The sequence below is a fragment of the Mandrillus leucophaeus genome, unplaced genomic scaffold (assembly GCF_000951045.1).
Source record: "Mandrillus leucophaeus isolate KB7577 unplaced genomic scaffold, Mleu.le_1.0 Scaffold607, whole genome shotgun sequence".
NCBI classification, from domain to species: Eukaryota; Metazoa; Chordata; class Mammalia; order Primates; family Cercopithecidae; genus Mandrillus; species Mandrillus leucophaeus.
Genome location: NW_012106553.1, coordinates 1,339,917 through 1,358,732, shown reverse-complemented (window position 1 = coordinate 1,358,732; position 18,816 = coordinate 1,339,917). Strand labels below are relative to the sequence as shown.

At 39.1% G+C, this 18,816-nt stretch overlaps 1 protein-coding gene across 1 annotated transcript in view; it reads left to right on the top strand.

Moving 5' to 3' along the window:
* LPP (LIM domain containing preferred translocation partner in lipoma) overlaps positions 1-18,816 on the top strand; it is a 766,241-nt gene that overhangs the window by 558,028 nt on the left and 189,397 nt on the right. The window contains exon 7 of the mRNA XM_011999879.1: positions 17,152-17,278. Within this exon, the coding sequence (XP_011855269.1) occupies positions 17,152-17,278 (127 nt within the window). The remainder of the gene's footprint in view (positions 1-17,151; positions 17,279-18,816) is intronic.

The window sequence follows — 18,816 nt, the reverse complement described above, 5'->3', positions numbered from 1 at the left end:
TGTGCCTGCTCAGTAAATACAATTTGGGTTAAACTTTATTCATTTTTAGTTATATGTGCAATATAATGACATAGCTAAAAGTTTGAAAGTAGAGAAGGGATAACAAATGGGTACTGATAATGCCACTCTTGTAATACTACATGTAGCGGACTGGTGAGGGCCGTGGACTACAGAGTCATACTGGAATCCTGGCTTCAACGCCTTGAGTGCTCTACTTAGACATCTGTGCTTTAATTTCCTCAGCACTGAATGAGGGCAATAAAAGTAACCCCCCTAATCAAGATGCAGGGAGGATGAAACACATCTGAAGCATCTGGAGTAAGTCCTGGCCCAAAGTTTAGCTGTAATAATAAAAAGGTGGGTAGTGACAGTGACGATGATGATGGTTTGTGTGTCCCTTTAGTCATATTGATATTCACAAATTACTTGAGTAGCCCTACTTCTGCTATTTGGTTTATTTGTGGCAAGAAATGTGTGCATTAGAAGATTGAAGACGATTGTGCCCACTTGAGGAAACTGGACCCAGAGAGGTGAAATGACTTCCTAAGTAGCACCCAGAAAGTTTATGGTAAAGAGGAACATAGAACTCTGGCAGCCAGGCTGCTCTATTCTTATTTTCTGTATACTTTGCTTGTTGGAAAAGGACACTGTTGACTCCTAGTTACCATCTAACATTGTGGTTCAAGTTACAGAGACAGTAAAGCACAGGAAGTTCTTTCAGTCTGGCTTTTATGCTGGCTATGTGTTTTAGTGCCTCATATCCACTGAAATGGAGGTACTTAAGGAGTGGATGGGAAGTACTCCTGGAAACTCACAGCTAAGCTTTTATGTAAAGACAGCACATTAGGAAAAACAAAAAAAAAAACAAAAAAAAACACTTTTTATAACTTTATGGAACCTGCAAAAACATCTTGGCTTCCTTCAAGATGCTTGCTCCTCGAGTATCAGCATAGCCCTTGTAGAGAAACCCCAGGGTACGTGTATTTCTCCACCCTGGCCTTGCTCTGAGCATTGGGTTGTTAGCATCAAAAAATCACCACAGCCACATTGATCCTGATTTTCTTCAGCCTCTTTAGAGCCTGCTATGCCAGGGTCCTGGGTAATCTGCAGACAGCTGCCATCATGCAACCTCATATATGGGTTAACTTTACGAGCAAACAATTCCCTCACCTTTGAGACATTACTGAAATCTTCATGCCCAGCACAGACAATGAAACAAACCAAAAAAAAGGGACATAAAGGTTGGAGGTCATTTACATTTGCATTTACTTGAAAGGAAACATGCTAACTTGTTGGCTTGACTCACTTTTTCGGGACTTCACCTGGAATCTTGTTCTTGCTAGATCTCTGGATATGCAAATTCCACCTTTGTCCAAGACCTAGTTCAAATGCCACCTTTTCTTGAGAGTGTCCCTTCATCTCCTGAGCTATAACCATCTCCCCTTTCTCTGTGCTCTGATAGCACATGATTAAAACTTTTTACTTTGGATTGATAGATATTTTTGTGTGTGTAATGTTTTCTACTATATCTCCTAGAGGGCAAGACCTACTTCTCAATTTCTTTAGCGTGGCACTTACTAGGCACTCAGCAAATACACTTTGAATAAATGTGTTATTTGCAATCATGTCTTCAGGTATATGTAGTTTTTGTGTTAGAAGCTTGCTAGGTTGCATCTTGCAAGAGAAACAATGTGATCCTTCACATGTTTGATGTACTGTAACAACTAGTTACTTGTTCTTCTCCGAATGACTTTCTATGCAAGAAGCACTGGAGGCTGAGTTCATACATTCAGCATTGTCAGCAGAATTGAGTCTTGAATGACCTGGGTCAGTCATTGCATTAGATGATTTGATTAGAAAAAGAATAAAGCCAGTAGTAACTTGCTTTCTGCCTATTACCTAGGATATTTAGAATGATGGAGATGGAGGAGCATTTAGAGTTTTTGATGATACTCATGGTGGTATTCTAAAAATAACACCTTGTATATTTATGGCACGTAATTACATGAAACTCATTTTATTCTCATTAGAATGATACCTTGAATCCTGTTCTTTTTGGTCTTAATGTTTGGTGATTAGAACTTGGGAAGCAATTTCTAGAACCAAAATGGTTGGGTACAAATCCTAGCTCCTTCTCATACCAGCTCTGAGAACTTGGGCAGAGTGTTTGACTTCATGATGTCTCAATTTCCTAATCTATAAAGTGGGGCAGCCAAAGTACTTATTTCATTATAGTATTTGAGAAGTGGGAGGACATAATGTATAGTGATTCTACAAATATTATTATTACAACCACCAGGCATTGAATAAGGCCCTAAATCATGAAACTTTCACCATTTAACAGAGATATTTCTCTCTGTAAGGCATGTTATTTGAGAAATTGTTGTTGAGACGAAAGGGGGCAGGCAAGATAGAGGCCAGCTTGATGAGCGCTTTGAACTCAGCCCTATCAACAGGAAGACCATAGGGCTGCATGGACTGAGGAGAAACACTCTTTGTTCATCGAGGAAAAGGCAACTTGCAAAGGGATGGCACCAGCACAGCCCGACAGAATTCTCTGTGGGCCACATCTGTTCATGCCAGCTGTTGTCGGTGTGTGTCGACTCGCCAAGAATAACAGCAATGATTTTCACTTTATAGCAACTTCCATCTTGGGATCTCAGAATGCTGCATAAATGTAGATTAGGGCTCCCAAAATTTTTGCCAAGAATGAGCATACTTTACAGAGCATCAAGAGTGCGTCACTCTTCTGAGTGACTCTTTAATGGTGCAAAGAGAACTAAACGAATATTGAATTAGACCTTCTTTCCTGATGTGAGCTTTCTTCTTGATTTGACTCCTTATTTTCTAGATGACCTTGAATCGCTCAGTTTCCCTCCTTGACTCTCAGTTTTCTTCTTATAAATGAAGGGATTCATATACTACTAAATGGTCTCCAGTGTCTTTTCTGTTTCTGAAATTCACAGAAAGCAGGGAATCTAAAGGTGCCTGCCACATTTTAGAGAGGCCTAAGTTGTTGTAGAATTGAATATGTTCTTAGCGTTTTATTTATGGTGTGGCAAGAACCCAGCAGAAAATTTTTCAGTTTGGTCACTGGAAAATGACACAGTCCTTTAGCTTTTAATGTGAAAGAATATTAGTATCATTTACATGTTTTTCCCTTTGCCCACCTTTAGGTACAGTACTATTGATTATTTTATTTTACTATTTTAAGATTTAGCATTAATTCTCTAGCTTATATCTCAGATTGATAAAGGAAGTTGTCTTTCGAAGAACAGTTCAACTTCTTTTGATGAGTCAAATGAATGAATGAAGACATTAAAAATAACCATGTTGGCCGGGCATGGTAGCTCACACCTGTAATCCCAGCACTTTGGGAGGCCGAGGCAGGTGGATCACCTGAAGTCGGGAGTTCGAGACCAGCCTGACCAACATGGAGAAACCCCATCTCTACTAAAAATGCAAAATTAGCCGGGCGTGGTGGCACATTCCTGTAATCCCAGCTACTCAGGAGGCTGAGGCAGGGGAATCACTTGAACCTGGAAGGCAGAGGTTGCTGTGAGCCGAGATCACGCCATTGCACACTGGGAAACAGGAGTGAAACTCCATCTCAAAAAAAAAACATGTCTCAAAGCCTTGCACTCAGACCACCTGCATCAGAATGAGTTGGGGGAACTTGTAATATTTTTGGTTTCCATCTTTGTGCACAGAGGGAATATATCATTAAAAAATAATGTTTGTCCGGAAGAAAGGTTCTTTTGATAGTTCAAGACTTTGTAATGTATGTGAAATTCCACTACAAATAAGTAAATCTCACTGACAAAAGGCAGATGAGTTGAGAGACTGAGGCACTTTTGTTGCAGTTAAGCATCACTTTCTGGAATTGATGACTGGATTTAAATCCCAGGTTCTCCACTTATTATCATGGTAATCTTTGTACTCCAACTTTCTCATTCGTAAACTCAGAATAGAAGCCACCTAATGTGGTTGCACTGGTAATTAAATAAGTTACTCAATATAAAATATTTTGAACCCTGGCACCTACTAAGCACTCAGAATACTGTATTTACACTCTTGTAAATTATACATAAATAAATATACAAATTAAATACTACTGTAGTTCTACCTTTCAGAGTTTGTGGGAATGGATAAAAGATTCCTTTGATATGACTACTATTATTTTAATCATGGTCAGTGATTGATTAGAAATATTAAATGTTGCTGGTCTTTAGATTCACTCTCAGAGCATGCTGTTTCTTCCCCTCGGCTTCAGTGCTGATAAATGACACTGAGTCATTCATATTCTCTCATCTACCTTCCTGCCACATTTGAAAGACATCCATAGCTCATATTTGACAGACTGTGTGTGAGCATTTAATACAAATAATCGTGCGCCACCGTCAAATGTTAGCACATGCCGCGTGTCTTCTTAAGTATTACTCACAATGGCTCTCAGATGAAGGCATCTACCCCGCTCCTCTGCCTACTTTCCCAACTCCATTTACAGGTGAAGACCCTAAGCGGTGGGGGGAAACTTGTGAAATGTTATACAAAACTAGAGGTATAATTTGGCATTTGAACCAGCTTGTTCTGCCTCTAAAGCCCACACTTTCTCCATTATACCACAATCAATATTTCTGAAAGTAAAAAAGGCCACATTGGTCTCCAACTTCTGTTTTAATTAGCATCATGCTTTAATCAGTGAGGTTGACTGTCTTGATTAACCTTTATGATAGACCATGTAAGTTTCATATTTCTAAATGAATATATAGAGATGGCTATAAATCAGTGGAAAAACACTAAGCTGGAATCAAAAGACTCATGCCTAACTCTTGGTTCTGCCACTTAATATGGGTATGATTTTGGCTAAGTCACTTAAAAAACCACTAACTTGGTTTATACAAAAAGAAGAAATGATTTCATGCATTGGAAAATATTAAATAACCTAGTGTGTGCATGTTGCACCCAAGTATCTTTTGACTGTAAAAGCACAGAAAAAGGTGAAGGAATTTTAATCCCATGATTGATAGAGTAGAATGCCACCTCAGTTCCTCTGAATTCTGTCCCTCATTCAAGTCCTAATTCAAGCTCTTTAAGCACACGGTACTCTCTCTCTCTGTCTCTCTCTCTCTGAATCTCTGAATCCGTATCATCCATTGATACACTTGAGTAATATTTATACATCATAGTATATCTTTAAGGATGATATTAGTTTCTTAGTTGGTGTAGGCTGGACCATCTTATTTAACTTAGGGCTCATGCCTGTAATCCCAGCACTTTGGGAGGCTGAGGCAGGCAGATCACTTGAGGTCAGGAGTTAGAGACCAGCCTGGCCAACACGGTGAAACCTTGTCTCTACTAAAAATACAAAAATTAGCCAGAAATTGCTTGAACCTGAGAGGTAGTGGCTTCAGTGAGCTGAGATTATGCCACTACTCTCCAGCCTGGGCAACAGAGAGAGAATCCGTCTAAAAAAACAACAACGACGACAACTCCTGAAGTAAATTCTATTTACCCCATTTTATGTTCGAAATAACTAATTACTTAGTAAAATTAAGTACCTTGCACTGGATCACACAATTGGAAAGTTGGCGATGTGGGATTTGAACCCAAGTAAACAGACCCTAGAACCTATGTATCTAAGCCATACTGATTACTATCAACATTCAATTTTTGGCTTTGTTCTTTTATTTCTCCTTCATATACCTTGTTTCCCTGACTGGATTATAAATTCCGTGAACTGGATGCATCTCACTCACTTTGATGACTATTTTAATGCCTAATTAATTACTATTATTTGTGGATAATTTAATATAGATTTCATCAGAGGCTATAGTTTGCTACACTGCTCATATACTGTAGAAACAAGGACCCTTGATTTTTTTCTCTTCTTTGGCTATAAGCTTATCTTCTCACCATGTTAAGATACTTTGATTTGATTTTCACTGGTCAAGCAAAAAAACATGTTCTTGTTATTTTCACTTAGGCACTTTGTCGGCCTCCCTGCTGAAGCCCAGAAATTCAGTAGAAATTCAGTGTGATCAGTGTGTCTGTCAGAAGGTAGGATTGCTTGCCTACGGTGGCATTGTTATTGAACAAAACACATGCCCTTTCTTTGCATCCTAAGTACCTTGGATTGCTGAGCAAGAACCGCTCTGACTCAAATGAAAACCACCTTTTGTTAGGTGAAATATGGGGAGTTAACCATTTGTTTGCTGGTTTGCATTTCCCACGAAAAACTCAAAAACAGAAATTTACCTCGCCATGGAAAGTGATGTGCCAAGCGTCATATTTGCATATTAAAACCGAAAACTGATTTGCATGTTATTTCAGTGTCTTGTGTCACGTTCAGGCATCTGTCAAGCCCACTAGATAGAAACAGCTTGTACAGTAGGAAAGTGTTTTTGTGCATATCACACTGAAAATCTAGGTGCCTTATTTTTATCAGCAGCTTGTCCACACTTTGGCTCTCCAATCCCTCCTAGCTTCATACCTGAAAATACTAAAGAAAAGTCTGGAACCCTGTGTTTTATAAAGTATGTTTCCTGTTATTTTCTAAGAGCCATCCATTTTTATAATATTCTGTTTAGATAATTTTAAAATTATAAAGAGAAAAACTCAAATTACTCTGAATATCACTATCCTGACATAAGACTTGTTAACATTTGGATGTATTCACTTCTAGTAGCTGTTTGATAATACTTACATAGGCAAACACATACTGGCACTTTTGCATATATCTTTTTATACATTTGTAATTATCAGATGTACTATGTTAATATCTTCTCATTTTTTGGAAATATAATGGCAAGAATTATGACAATCCAAATATCTAAAATAACAGATTAATAAAATCTTATTTTGAGCAGACAGGGAATTAGAACCAGTCAAGGCTGGAGCCGTGGTAACAGAAACTCTGTGCCGTCTTTTTGATAGTGCTTTATTAAAACTGTAGCTTGTAGTTGAGGATGGTTTTTCTATGGGACAATACATAGAAAGCTGTGCATTGTGATAAAACCTTTTCTCCCCAGCATTAGAGCAACTAGTCCATTGCATTCTTCCAGGCAACCAAATAAAGAAGAAACGTGTGCCTGGAGTCACTGCCAGGCATGTGCGGCACAGCAAAGGCCAAAACACGGTGTTAGTTTGAAAACCCAACCTTGAATAATGGTTCATTCCATTCATCAAACTTTTATGTCATGGGTCTTGCCTAGGTGAAGCTATCGATGGAAATAGTGTCTTGGAATTCTCTTGCCTTTATTATGTCAAATCCCTAATGTATAACATCCATAAAACCTAATTAATGGGAAAAACTGAGTGTATGTTTTAGCCATAACATTGTGGAAATAGGTTATTTTAGCTTCACACAGAGCAAATAGAGATCTTTTCACCCCACAGAGACAACTCGCTTTCTCCTTAATGGAGGGCCCACATGGAGGTTTGGAGGAAAGGGACACTGAAATGAGAACTGTGAATAAGGTTGGCAGGAGATCTTTGACCTAGATGCTCCTTGACTCTGAGGATCTAGCGCTTCTGCTCTGCTACTCGCTTTTCTTACTTCTTACCTATCAGGCAGGATAACATCAGTGGTTGTACCTTGTCTGCCGAAGCCTAAGGGAGGCTGCTGTGCTCTAAATAGCCAAATGTGAGCTTTACTTTACTATTTGTCTCTTGGTCCTAAAGGCAAGAATGTACAAGAGTTAACAGTTGGAGAGGCAGCAAGGCATACATTCACCAAATGTCATGAATTTCAAGATTTGTAGCTAAAAAGTACTCACAGTAATTACATCCCTTGCTAAAGCAACAATTAATGTGAAATTCAGGTGCTCGACACTGAAGTCCTTTATCAGCAGATAGGAAAGTAGAGAGTTACTGGAGAGATCTCATTCTGCAATCATTCTTCTTTCAAGAAGAAAATCGTCTTTGTTAGTGGTTTCTAAGTTGTCCCTCCTGATAATTATAACTGACATTTATTTGATATTTAATATTTTACAAAGTTTCTTCATATGAATCAGATATTATTATCCTCCAGTTTATACATGAGAAAATCAACAATAGAAAAAGAAATCATTGGAGAGCTTAAGTAGTGTCTTAAACATCAGGCCTAAGAGCCAGATGCTCTAAGCCCAGGCACTATTATGGCTGCCTTGACACGAGGAGACGGAGAGAGGTGGGTGGAGAGACATCACTTTCTCCCAGCTCAGCCTAGATAAAACCCTTGTATGCAGAGACCGGGGCCCCCTGACTGGATGCCCAGGCCTTTTCCCAGCTGCAGTAACTCTTCCAATAACTCCTCCTGTCTGTAATTCAGAATCATCCATCCTTGGCTATGACTCCAAATTTGGTTTAAGAAAAGGCATTTTAGGGGCATCGATGCATGGCATGAGAAAGGGAATATGTGGAAGTAGAGGTTTTAAGAAAAATCAAGACTTTGAAAGTTGAAGATCAGCTGGAATGAGTTTCAAAGCAAGAATCAAACTTTTAAAGTCAGAATTTCTGAGTCTTCCTCTTTGTGTCCTTACAATTCATTCTTTAAAAGAAATGGAACGTAAGAATAGAAGAACCAAGAGCATGCTCTTCTACTCGCAAGGAGCTGTGAGGAATGTTCATTTAGAATATTTTAATTAAGATACTCAGGTATCCACCTTCCACTTCTTTTCTTCTCTGTGGCCATTGCCTTTAACCTGAAGCAGGAAGAGGTATCCAGCAAATCATCTGCCCCTGGCCAGAAGGGGTGCTCCTTCCATTTAAGCGGTGAGATGTTGAGAGTAGGGTATGATTCAGTGAGAGTCAAAAAGTAGAAGCCGCCACAGGAAATTGCAAGCTGCAAACTTGATACAGCTAAATAGAGGGGGGGAAAAGAACGAAAATATCAGAAATATATTTTTTCTGGCAGGCTTTCAGCTCTAAAACGGGGCTAATTCTACCTTTTGAAAAGAAGATAATTTCAATGTTTCTTTTTTTCAAGAACACATAATTGAAGTTATTTTCCCTCTGAGGGAAGGAACCTCTTGTACATCATTACAAATGGACAAGAAAAATGAGCAGCCCTGGTACCGAGTGATAGAGTATTCATTATCCTGTAATCTTTTCGAATATCTTGGCTGCCTTTTCCCGGTGTTTTATCTGCCTGAGCGGTGCTTTTCTGGTAAGGTTCAGATTTGCAGTAAATTTGACTTATCTAGCACTATGTAACAAAGAAATCAACAGCAGGTAAGGACTCAAGAAAGGAAAATGATCACACTAAGGTCAGCCCCAGAGGAACTCAGGGGGCTGACATTGCGACAGATAGTGGGTGTCTCTTTTGTAAAATGGATCCTTAGCACACAGGTTAAAGTAGGTAAACTGTAGTAACGAAGATGCAAGATGGTGTAGTGTTTTCCAGGAGCCATTTGCACCTCAGTGCAGGCTGTTTCCCATGCTTCCTTTTTCCTTTAGAAAGGATGACGGATATTTTTCTTCTCCACTCGGAAAAGGGGCAGTGGGATGATGAGGTGATTAACCTTTATGTGTTCTCGATTTCATGCCCGAAGTGTAGTGAAAGTTCAGTAGGCTGCAGAAACCCTGTGACCTGCCCATTGCTTACTCAGATCCAGAATGCTGAATGAAGTTCTGGATGTTTCAGGGGATGCTGACAACTGGCCTGAGTCCTCTCATAAATGGAAACCTCTGTCATAATGAGGTTTCCACTTACTCAGTGTGTCTATTTTTGTAGACTACAAAGGATCTGTAAATATGAATATCTGTGATTTCACTCTAAAGATTGGTAATGATATGTGTCCTGCATACTATGGGCACAAATGGGCACAAAAAAATGATAGAGTAGAATCAAAGGAATCTTTGAAAAGAACATGTTACACATAAAGAAACTGAGGCTCAGAAAATGGAAATGATTTGAACAAAATCACTGGACAACTTAAAGGCAGAATTAAGATGAAAGATATTCTGAATAGTCAAGTCTTCTGTATTTATGGGTTTCTATGTAAGAATATATAATCAAATACCATGAAGTGTTATACAAATATGACGGATATTGTTATATATGTTATGCTTAATCTAGTGGAGTTTCCTTGTTCATCAAGGATCCTATTCATGTGTATATTTTGTATATTTTGTTTCAGAAGCAAGTCTTCATTATTGCATAGTCCCACTCATAATGTTTACCAGGGATTTAGACCCAGATTTGGCTGTAAATTTGGCTTCCTATTAAGTATGTTCTTGAATGACAATCACCTGGACCCCCTTTTTGCAAGAAAAGAAGAATGGCAAAGAAGAACCAGTTTTAGATCATTTCAGCTGAAAAAAAAATCTTTATTTTAAGAAAGAAAAACACAGAAACATGGAAAGAATATAAAGCATTCACTTTCCCATCACCATGACTTGCAACCATTAACCTTTGAGCATATTGTATTGCGGTAAGGCAGGTCAACCTGGACAGTGAGTGACTTATCTCCATGTGGTAGTTCAGGGCCCAGTCTCCATTCTTCCTGTGTCTCACAAGGCCACATCTAACCGCAAGGAGCATGGGAAATGTAGTCTAGCAATGTACCCAGCAAGAGGAGGAAATGGATTTTGGTGAGCAGTTAGCAGGCTCTGCCATGCTTAGTAAACGTCAGTCCTTTTAAAGCACATTAGCCACTAAATTGCTCAGAATGCCACGATAGCTGGCTGCTTTTTTTTTTTTTTGAAAGTGTCAGAGGCCTTGGTATTAGAAGATGTTTGCCAATACACTTACTTCAGAAGCATGACTTTAATAAAATCAGCTCCCATTTTTAAATCTCCTAATGACTTCCTGTTACTTAAAACAGTCTTGGCATTGACCATATCCTACTTCTCTTTTCTTATCCTAGTTCTGTTTTTCCTTTTTCTTTTGTGTTTTGTTTTGTTTTGTGTGTGTGTGTGTTTGTTTGTTTGTTTGTTTTGAGACAGAGTCTCACTCTGTCACCTGGGCTGGAGTGCAATGACATGATCTTGGCTCACTGCAACCTCTGCCTCCTGGGTTCAAGCAATTCTCCTGCTTCAGCCTCCTGAGTAACTGGGACTACAGGCACCCACCACCACGCCTGGCCAATTGTTTGTATTTTTAGTAAAGATGGGGTTTCACCATATTAGCTAGGATGGTCTCGATCTCCTGACCTCATGATCTGTCTCCCTCGACCTCCCAAAGTGCTGAGATTACAGGCGTGAGCCACTGCGCCCGGCCTTTCCTCTTAACAGTTTTTTAGATATACACGTTCCTCCTGGAATGCCTTTAACTTTTTTCCTTCTTTCTTTTCTTCTTCTTTTTTTTTTCCATTGGGTGATATGCAATTTATTCTTCAAGATCAAACTAATAGGTCTTTTTTTTGGCAGCCTTCTTCCATCTCAGAGCACTGAATTCATCATACTTGTGTTTTAGAGCTTAGACTTTATTGTAATTGCCTATTTGCATGCCTCTTTCTTCCCAAACTGTGAGTTGTTAGAGACAGCATCTCTGAATAATTTGTCTTTATACTTACAGTTCTTGGCACTTGGTAATCCCTTGGGAAATTTATGTAAAGACAGTTTTGATGGAGTCCTCTGAAGTCTGTCACTCAGTAACTCACCTGTGGATCATACATCATTAATTTGCCTTTAGTAAGAGATTCGGGTATTTCAGAAACAAACATATTAGTGATTAAGAGTGACACTTACAAGAATGCCTTTTTTTTAAAGAAAGGTTTGTTTCACAATGTCTTTGTTTTGCTATTCAGCAGTAAACCTCCACTCTGATAAAATAAATCTTTGCTTAGATAATAGACTCAGATTAAAATCCAAACTGCTGCACAGTAAGAGAGCTAGAAAGTCTTGAGACAATGATCTCAAAACCCTGAGAGGCATTGCAGTGTAGAAGCTTGTCCAACTCAGCACACCCCAGTTTCAATGTTCTACCGTTTTTAAGCAGGGGTACCCCAACGAGGTTGCTCGCTTATCTTCTCAAGTCTCTATTTTCTCATCCAGAAATAGGATTACATGTCATACAGGGCTATTGTGTAGGCATTTGAGATTTCATATCAGTAAAAGCAGGCACCTTGAAAACGGTCTTGCAAATATGAGGAATTAATATGCTACAGTGAATACGTTGCTGATACAACTCACACTTCTACTTTTGAAGAAATGAGAAACAAAATAACACAAATCGTTCCCTTTCAGCACCTCCCACCACAAATATTCCATCGTGTTTTGTTACCTTATACAATATGCTAGAAGTCGCTTATTCACAAATAAGTTGGACACATTTGCTCATTTTTATTAGGCGGTATTGAGCCCTAAACACTACTGAGAGAGAGGTATTAGAGTAGGTGTCTGATTAGGACAGTGAGAATAGTACTAGATGACGACTTCTAGGCTTGAACCCTGAAAGTCCTAAGCAGTCTTCTTTGGTGTGAGACACACCTCTTAACTGAGGAACGCTGTGTTTTCCCTAGTATGTATTCCACAGGTGTTAAGTATTCTGCACTAGGTTAGTGACAGCTGTGGAGTGGAGGTGGAGGCTGTTCTCTAGCCAAATAAACTTCAGAAATACTGGAAGAAATGATCTCTCAGAATCTTTCATCATAAGGAAAAACAGGAATCCATAATTAGCATTAGATAAAAGAGTGGAATCTAACAGAAAATAGCCTTTCCAAGTGTTATTTCAGAAACAGCATAGCAAGCAAATAGAGTATTCAGAGAACAAAAAGAATGATACGTTTTTCTCAAAATCTGTGAAATATTGACAAGGTAAGTACTTTGAAATTAGATTTATACTTGAAATGTAAGTGCTAAGAGTAGAATCTAAATTTCTGGCTTAGATTGATAAAGGACAGAATCGGCCTTCTTGCTGCCTTGTTTATATTGAAAGGGAAACTGATATTAGGCTGAGACAAGGATAAATTGTGTCTGTTCTCTGAGGGTCCACCCTAAGACTGAAGACAGGAATTATCAAGTTTTCTCTAATAGTCGTTTGGCTTAATTAAAACAACTCGCCCCACTGTTATTAGAGGTAATATTTTATACTTTTTTAGCACTCCGTCTATGGGAAGCATTGTTTGGTTGGGGAGAAAAATGCATGGTGCTTGGAGACAGGTGACACCATATTTTGGGCTCAAGGTCTCCCTATATTGCAAGCCTGGAGAAAAGGTGTAGGTCACTTTCCCAACCTCACTTTCAGTTCTGCTACCTAAACTGTAATAATCCACTCCCTCAGAGGCAGTTTGAGAGATTCAAAGAGATCCTCTTTGTTACAACTGTCTGAAAGTAGTTAAACTCTATCGTGAAATGTGGGTTATCTCACTTTAATTCTTACAGAGACTGTGAGGTACCACTGGCAAGTCCATTGATAGAAGAGAACCTGAAGTTATGAAAGGTTGACAAGCTCACCTAAGGATGCCCAATGAAGGTCATAGTCAAATCTCTGTCTCTAGCCATAATGATACTGCCATATAATGTATTCCTTTATCTCTGGCCACCAGTATATTAGATAAACTCACCATCTCATTTCAGTCTCGCTGCTCTCCCATTCACCCTGTACTCCAGACAGAACTTTCTAAATATGATTAGAACACTCTTCTAAAAACATTTACCGTGGTTTCTAATGCCTGGATGTTTCTAACTGAGAACACGCAGATATATTCCCTGTGGTCTGTGAACTTCTTGAAATTGTAAGTAAATTTTGTGTACATTACAGATACCTTTGTTGGTTTGTTTGTTTGTTTGTTTGTTTTTGTCGAAAGACTGTTTAACACATTAGATTTTGAGACGTGTCCACGTTCTTACCCAAGGCCTGGAGCCCCTAGCTCACCAAGAAGCCCTAAGCATGTCAGCATGGCATGGAAGCAGGAATTAACTGACCCTTCCTACTTTTCCACCTGTCCAGACCGAAATATTGAACCACTTGCAGTTTTTCCCATTCACACCAAACTACGTCTCAACTTTGAAACTGCGCTCCTCTCAGGGGCCTTCACTTGGCCTAGGTTGGAAGCTCCAGGACAGTGAGTCATGTCCAGCATATCTTTATCACTTGAAGTCATCATGTTTTAAAAAATTGATATTCATGGATTACAAAAGTAGAACTACATGCTGTACAATAAAGAAACAAATGTAGAAAGTGAAAGTCCCCTAAGATTCCACCTGCCAGAAAGAATCTCCTTTAACATTTTGGTACCTGGTCTTTATATAGATCTGTAAATAAACTGTAGTTACTCTATCCTATTCTGCAGTTGGATTTGTTGTTTGCGAAACGTGTTGTTCATCTTTACAGGCTTGTTACGTAGATTTACAATGTATATGTCTATCACTGTCTATTTAGATGATTCTTTTGCTGGTTAGTTTACCTTGTTAGTCCTTGTTACTCCTCTCAAATATGGCTCCTGTGACCAGCCTTCATCATTTAACTTTATCCACTTGTATGAGTACTTCTGTGCAATTGTCCTGGAAGCAAGTCACATATATGCAATTTTAACAATACTGGCAACCTTTCGTCCAATGTTCATGTTTATGCAGACACCTATTAATATACTATGCTATATATATATAGAAATAGAATCTCCCTCTGTCACCATCGCTGGAGTGCAGTGGCACGATCTTGGCTCAAACTTCACCCCCCGGGTTCAAGTGATTTTCTTGCCCCGGCCTCCCGAGTAGCTGGGATTACAGGCGTGCGTTATCACACCTGGCTAACTTTTGTATTTTTAGTAGATACGGGGTTTCACAGTTTTGGCCAGGCTGGCCTCGAACTTCTGGCCTTAAGTGATCTGGCAGCCTTGGCTTCCCAAAGTGCTGGGATTGCAGATGTGAGCCACTGCGCCCAACCTGTGCTTTTTATAATTAATCGTTTGTGGATGTTTCTCACCCCCACTAGACTGCAAAACTCTCAAAAACAAAGGTTGTGTGTAATATATCTTGATGTCCCTCCTGGGTTCTCACAGAAGGTACACAAAATAAACCTTGTAAGAATGAATGGACAAAACAATAAACAAAAGAACAACTGAATAATTCAGTAGCTCCTCTAACCCTCATACCAAACTCATATGACAGGTAATGTTTACAGTTCAGAGGAGGTCCTAGGTTTAAACTTTAATGTTTGTTAATAAATACGTCAGTCAAGGATGAACTCTTGTCCTGACTTTACCAAAACTAGCCCTCCCTAATTTTTTGGGGGGGCTCAGTTTCCCTGTCTCACAAAGAGGAGATTAGAATAATGGTTCTTCAGATCCAGGCAAGCAACTCAATTTTTTTGTCTGTAACCTGAGCATATGCCATAGTTTACTCATCACCGTCTCATCTCTAATCCAAATTGTTCAACAATGCGATAAAATCTCAGGCTAAGGTTAGTGACCAACATAAAATATTTTTGGCCTTTTCGGCCTTCTGCATATCTGTACTTCAAATATCTGTACATTTTAGGAGACCAAAAAAAAGAAAATTATTTTAGATAGGTACCAATCAACCTTCTCAACTATGTTTAGAAGACATTTAATGCTTTAGATGTCATACAAATGATTAATACCCATCTTGGAGTTGTTGAAGTAAATGTTGGGAATGATAACGGGTTCAGGGATTTGTATTTTATAGGATTTTCACATCCAAGAGCCCATTTGGTATAGTGAAGATAATAGGAGAATGAATGTGTAGCTTTCAGTTTTGTTGAACTTACTCTTGTAAACATTCTGAAAAGAGAACCTTTTGGCCAACTATTTTAAGAATGCATAAATATCAAGGCAAAAGCATTCCCAACCCACATGTCTGCCCATTCCCCATGGCGGACATCATCATCAGTTCTAAATTTTAATAATAGCATTTCTGTTTTTATAACACTTTTATTAAGAATGTTGGGGTGAGGTACTAGAAATGGTCAAATTTATAGGCAATGGAAAATGTAATAAATTCCCTTTTAATCATGTAGCACAAAGCTACTTTAAATCTAGCGTATGGCCTTTATTCCTTTCTTACACACTTTTTATTCTTCATTGATGATCTCAAGTACTCTCTCAATTGATATTTGATTCTCTTACATTGCTATAATTCTGGTTCACCTACCTATTTATTTTTTAATTATTATTTTTTATTTCAGTATTTTTTAGGGTACATGTGAGTTTTGATTACATGGATGAGTTCTATAGTGGTGAATTCTGAAATTTTAGTGCACCCATCACCCAAGCAGTGTACACTGTACCCACATGGATGGAATGGACAAAGGCCCCAGTGGCTCTGTATGTCCCATTTGGGTACAGGGGATGAGGGATAAAAGACTATACATTTTATATGGAGTCTTTTATCCCTCACCCCCTGCCCAACCTGGCTGCACCCAGGCCCCAAAGTCCATCATTTCGCGCTGTATGTCTTTGCATCTTCATAGCTTAGCTCTCGCCCACCTATTTCAACACCAACCCAGTGTCAATGCTACTGACTTTTCATCACTATTTGAAATCTGGCTGTTTGCAGTGCTGGAAAAATGAAATTACTCAACTTCCTTAACTGGAACAAAAGAACTAGAACCAAAATGTTCGCTTTCTGGACTGCTGTACTTGATAAGATTTATCTCATTTCCTATCTCAAAGTTTATATGTGGTCCAGAAGTACACCACTTCCAGAAGCTCTTTATGCTGCTTGACTTTTTTCACCTGAGTGTGAGAAAATTCTAGCTGTGTGTTTTCTCCCTTTTAGCTGAATAAGGCCTAGCCTGCTATGCTCCCTCTCTTCAGGAAGCCCATCGCGGGCTATGCAAGAGGTCCCCGCTCATGCCCTTGTTGTGCTCTTTCTGCAGCTGTTTTTCTTTAATTATTAATGTGCCTGTATCTCTCACTTGACTGTAAGGTTCATAAGAAAGAAAGACCCAATTTGTTTTTCTCATAAATGTATAACAGCACACAGTGGTCACTTAGCAATTGTTGAACAAACTCGATTCTTCCTATCGTAAACATGGATTTCTAAAGCCTGATAGATGACTCATCTAGATAAGGCAAGTGAGTAAAGAGATGTGTCCAAGGTTAGCCACTGAATAAGTGATAAAACTAATTCTAAAACCCAGGTCTCTCGACAGCCACGTCCAGTAGTTTTTCCTCTCCAGTGCAATCACTACTTGTTTAGGCTGACTGCCTTGGTTGATGGTCTAGGTGGCAATTAAAGGACTCTGTGCTTTCTGCCTTTCAGGGTGGACATACAGGGCAACTGGGGCCTTCATCAGTTCCCCCTTCTTTACGCCCAGAGGATGAGCTTGAGCACCTGACCAAAAAGATGCTGTATGACATGCAAAATCCACCTGCTGACGAATACTTTGGTGAGTGGGGCCTAGAGTGAACTTCTGAAGTAACTATCTTGCTCTGATTTCCTTACTTAGTAACTGGAACTATTATCAGCTCCACTGGGAAAGTATTTGAGTCCAGATGCATGGGAGTTGATACACATCCCAACACAACTAAGTAATTGTAGGATTTGCATTTGCAAGACTGCCATAAATGTGATATCTGCTTAGCTTATATTAAACTTTCAGTGGTCCTTAGAGTTTCTTTAGATACAAATTTTATTGTTGAGACTTATTTTTTACCAGCCTAGGCAACATGGGGAAACTCTGTCTCCACTAAAAATACAAAAATTAGCTGAGTGTGGTGGCATGTGCCTGTAGCCCCAGCTACTCAGAAGGCTGATGCTGGAGAATCACCTGAGCCTGGGAGGTCGAGGCTGCAGTGAGCTGTGATTGCGCCACTGCACTCCAGCCTGGACAACAGAGTGAGACCCCGTTTTTTTTAAAAAAACAAAAATTAAAAAAAAAAAATAAGATGACGACTTATTTTTTGACAATGAATTAGCTTCCCATTAGGCAGAAATAGGATTTCCATGTATGTTCCCATTTCTCACTAGTCTAAAGATTCAAGTAAAAAAATGTGGAATTGGATATTGTCTAATATACAATTTCCAGATTGTACTCTTAATCTTTTTTTGTGTCTCAGTTTAAGAAATGATGTTTTCTTTGTAGTTTTAATTTTCCCCTCTTCAAACTTGGGAATAACTATGAATGGTTAATCCTTCCAGTCCATGAATATAATGCAAATTTATGAATTGTATGCCAATTGTGAGGTTCTGCGGACATGTAACCTGTCCTCAGTGAGGTTAAAATTGTTCAGAAAGAGGTAAGACAAGCATACAAATAATTACTAGTCTAGGTAGAAAGTGATAAAAGACATGAGAAGGCTTAGGTCAATTGTTGCAAGTTTTATTTTATTTTTATTTTACTTTATTTTATTTTATTTTTGAGACAGAGTCATGCTCTGTCACCCAGGCTGATCTGTCACCCTTGCTCTGTCACCCAGTACACTGGCATGATCTTGGCTCACTGCGACCTCCACCTCCAGGTTTTAAGCGATTCTCCTGCCTCAGCCTCCCAAGTAGCTGGGATTACAGGTGCCCACCACCACAACTGGCTAGTTTTTGTATTTTTAGTAGAGATGAGGTTTCACCATGTTGGCCAGGCCTGGTCTTGAACTCCTGACCTCAGGTGATCCACCTACCTCAGCCTCCCAAAGTGCTGAGATTACAGGCGTGAGCCACCGAACTCGGCCATAAGTTTTAAAAGTTCTATTTATTAGGAGCAGAAATACTTTGGTAAAGAATTGGTAGCACTTGAATCTGAGCCCTTTAAACCAGTGCCTTTCACATTTTCTGTGGTAGGAAACCATTTTCCTCCCAATCTGTTGGAGACCAGTATTTTTGTAGAGTCAGTTAAAATTAATTACTAGGGAATTAAAAGACGCAAAATAAAATGGAAGATGGAATTTTATCATTATTAGAGTTAACTGTTAATGGATTACTCTTTTAAAT